General features: G+C 37.5%; 1 protein-coding gene across 4 annotated transcripts in view; it reads left to right on the forward strand.

Moving 5' to 3' along the window:
* The window catches only part of LOC107593760 (rho GTPase-activating protein 21-like), a 63976-nt gene that overhangs the window by 19451 nt on the left and 40569 nt on the right, over positions 1 to 3956 (forward strand). For 3 of the 4 annotated variants that reach the window (XM_016283623.1, XM_016283625.1, XM_016283626.1), the window contains exons 3-4: positions 2257 to 2430; positions 2718 to 2739. In XM_016283623.1, the coding sequence (XP_016139109.1) occupies positions 2257 to 2430; positions 2718 to 2739 (196 nt within the window). Of the gene's footprint in view, positions 1 to 2256; positions 2431 to 2546; positions 2569 to 2717; positions 2740 to 3956 lie in introns of all 4 variants that reach the window. The other variant, XM_016283624.1, reaches the window with a different exon arrangement.

The following is a 3956-nucleotide window of genomic DNA, read 5'->3' on the forward strand; positions in this document are numbered from 1 at the left end:
TTAATTTCAACATTTACTAATGCATTATTAAAATCAACAGTTGTGCTTGTTGACAGTTAGTGCACTCTGAATTAACATGAACTAACAGTGAATAACTGTATTTTCATTAACTAACATTAGGAAAGATGAATAAATACTGTAATAAATGTATTGTTCATTGTTCGTACATGATAGTTAATACATTAACTAATGGAACCTTATTGAAAAGAGTTACCTTAGTATTAAATATCAATATATTATTTTTATTCACTTCTATGTAACAGAATCAGATATAAGTTGTTGTTGTTTTTTTTTGACTAATTATCCAAATAATGTATAGCCTTACAAAGCTATTATTATCAGAGCATATGAGCAGAGCATAGCATAGCATAGCAGAGCATAGCGTCACTGAAGGTAGCATTATTTTACCAGGGTTGCCCAGTACAGCTGAACTAGCCTACACCATGTTACAGCACAGTAATACTGTAATAAATGTATTGTTCATTGTTCGTACATGATAGTTAATACATTAACTAATGGAACCTTATTGAAAAGAGTTACCTTAGTATTAAATATCAATATATTATTTTTATTCACTTCTATGTAACAGAATCAGATATAAGTTGTTGTTGTTTTTTTTGACTAATTATCCAAATAATGTATAGCCTTACAAAGCTATTATTATCAGAGCATATGAGCAGAGCAGAGCATAGCATAGCAGAGCATAGCGTCACTGAAGGTAGCATTATTTTACCAGGGTTGCCCAGTACAGCTGAACTAGCCTACACCATGTTACAGCACAGTAGCGCTACTGCAAACCGGAACAAGCAGGCCTATACGGCATAGAAATGTCCTGTCAGCGTGTTATTTGTGCGGACTTTGCTTTTCCATGGAAGCTTTATGAGCACGAGCGGAAACGCACATTCATAGATCGGAATATTGAGCGGAGCGTCAAACCGCGCAGTGACGAGGAGAGTGAAACATGCGTTCTGAACACTGCCGGGCGAGACGTGGCACGCCATATATATTATTATTATTATATGTAGCCTATATTTTCGGTGCATCCCTACTTACATCCCCTCCTTGTTTACAAATCCGAACTAAGTCCATACATCCGATTTAAACGCGGACGGTGCTTTCCTGATAACTTTCTGCTATGCCGCCCTCTTCTGACCTCACCATAAAAAAACTCAACACCACCATCTAGTGGATTGTAAAGAAATTGATTTTATTATTCTACCATATAGTATAATAAAAGATCGATACTTGGCGTCCGTGTATCGATGCAGTATTGCCGCGGAAAATATCACGATACTATGCTGTATCGATTTTTTCCCCCGCCCCTATTACTTGTTCATATGGTAATATACGGTGAAAATTCTTATTTGGGTCATATTCCAAGACGTAGGCTAGAATCGGTGATTGTGAAGTACAGTAAATATCCACACCGGTGCGGTGACTGACTGCCACACTTACTCTTCAGAACATTAGATTCATCCGTGCTGGAGCCGTGCCGACTCACAACCCACGCAAGCTAAATAATTTCGCACACAGCTGCATTTCCAGGTTTTCAAACAGAGATGGCGACAAAGAGGCAAAACTTACGGACTGCAGCTTTAATGCCAGCAAAACAAGTTTGAACACTGAATCGTCCTGTGGGGGTCTGGTGTGTGGTGCCTGTAGTTTTTCAGCTAAATGAAAACTTTAATTTTGGTTTTCAGAACAAATTTTGGGGAAATTTCATTGTGGTGCATCACAAAAATTTACGGATTTTAGTCTTCCCTGTGTCATACAAGGTCCTACCCCAAATCTAATTTATTTTTATACATCTTTTCATGAGCACTCCATCCTATACCTTATTAAGAACCCTTCAATGTTGCTTCGAGTATATACAAGTAGTAATGAATGTCTTTTTAATTGTCACTCACATATGATAAAAAACGAAAGTTTTAGTTTGCTGAAATCTGGATTTGTCGATCTGTTGTGCTCGGTGGCCCTTCTTTTTTTTTTCATGATTTCATCTGTTTGTCTGTAGGATTACCCCAAATCTAATTTATTTTTATACATCTTTTCATGAGCACTCCATCCTATACCTTATTAAGAACCCTTCAATGTTGCTTCGAGTATATACAAGTAGTAATGAATGTCTTTTTAATTGTCACTCACATATGATAAAAAAACGAAAGTTTTAGTTTGCTGAAATCTGGATTTGTCGATCTGTTGTGCTCGGTGGCCCTTCTTTTTTTTTTTTTCATGATTTCATCTGTTTGTCTGTAGGAAGTGGTGGATCAGGATGATTCTTCAGGAGTGCTCTTCCAGCTGGAGGATGAGCCTTTTTCCTGGCCAGGGCCTAAGACGCTTCATCTGCGGCGCACTTCACAAGGCTTCGGCTTCACTCTGCGTCACTTCATTGTGTACCCACCGGAGTCTGCAGTGAACTCCAGTTTTAAGGTAGTGTGCATCATTCATCACTGTTTCACAGAGTCTGCTTTCAGTCACTAATATATTTTTCATTCTGTGCATTTTGTGTATTTTTTTAACATAGATTATTTTTTATTTTTTTTAAGGATGAAGACCATAGTCACAGGGGTAAGTTATCATTTTTAGTAACATAAAACTAACTTAAACTGTAGTTATGTTCCAAATGGCATACTATGCACGTATACTATGCACTATGCACTCTGATTCTGTGCATTTTGTGTATTTTTTTAACATAGATTATTTTTTATTTTTTTAAGGATGAAGACCATGGTCACAGGGGTAAGTTATCATTTTTAGTAACATAAAACTAACTTAAACTGTAGTTGTGTTCCAAATGGCATACTATGCACGTATACTATGCACTATGCACCGTCTAGTGTATACATTTTACAAGGTTATTTTGTAACCCTGTATTAGAGTCTGATATCCCCCTCCACCTGCTACCTAAGCAAAGCTGTGACAATTAAGTACATGAAGTGCATGAAATACAGTTGATGTGCTGAATTAAAATGAACTTTTTGTCATTAGGTGGCATTTATGGAACTGCATTAATATAGCATTTCCTGGGTTTCCCCTATAAACACTAATAGGCATTAAAGGGTCATGAAACGCCAGACTACTTTTTCTGAGATTTTAGCAGAGGTGTTTGTGTTGCACATCATAGAAGACAATGACTTCATGACCCTTTAAATGGAGGTGGTGGATGAGGAGATACCCCTGACAATGTAAAGTGCTTTGAGTGCCTAGAAAAGCGCTATATAAATGCAACAAATTATTATTATTATTATTATTTAAATGGAGGTAGATGGAAAAGAAAATGCCATCACAACTTCCCTAACAAGTTCCCTTCAGAGATACATTCATTGCCTAATTCAATATTTAGTATTTTCCTCCAATATTTTATGCATTGCTAACAGTGAGTTCGATCTGCCGGGTACTGTATTTTCTCTCAGCTGCTCCCATCTGTTGCCGCTGTTAATGTTCTGTTGACAGACGTTGTAGTGTTTCCACACAAATGACATTTTGGGAAATGATTGCAATGCAGTTTGTGTGCAAATCAAAACAGAAATTGGCTGAAATAAACAAAAACTGTCCGGTTCTGATTGATGACTGGTCGGCTGGTGCGTCTTGGTACCCTAAAAGCTTGAATTTGTGCAGTTGTTCCCTCAAGGGTTGCCTTTTATTCACCTTGCATTACATGATAGCTTTCGTGGCATGGTTTAGCACAACCGCCCATAGCTGCCAGAAATAACTCGGCCAGATTCTTTCCCTTGCTCAACCTCTCCCCCTCTACTGTTTGAACTTTTGACCTTAGGTGTGTTTTTAAAAATTGCATCATTTTGTTGTAAAAACCTTGCCTGTTTTCTTTCTCCTTTAGTCTCCTGTTGTTAATTGGGGATATGCGCTTATTTTCAAAATTAGCTATACGAAGAGCTGTCTGAATGACTAGTTATTAGGGATGTTCATTTCGGTTATTTTTCCCAACCGACGCTCGT

This window comes from Sinocyclocheilus grahami, unplaced genomic scaffold, assembly GCF_001515645.1.
Source record: "Sinocyclocheilus grahami isolate Dianchi unplaced genomic scaffold, SAMN03320097.WGS_v1.1 scaffold176.1, whole genome shotgun sequence".
Lineage (NCBI taxonomy): Eukaryota > Metazoa > Chordata > Actinopteri > Cypriniformes > Cyprinidae > Sinocyclocheilus > Sinocyclocheilus grahami.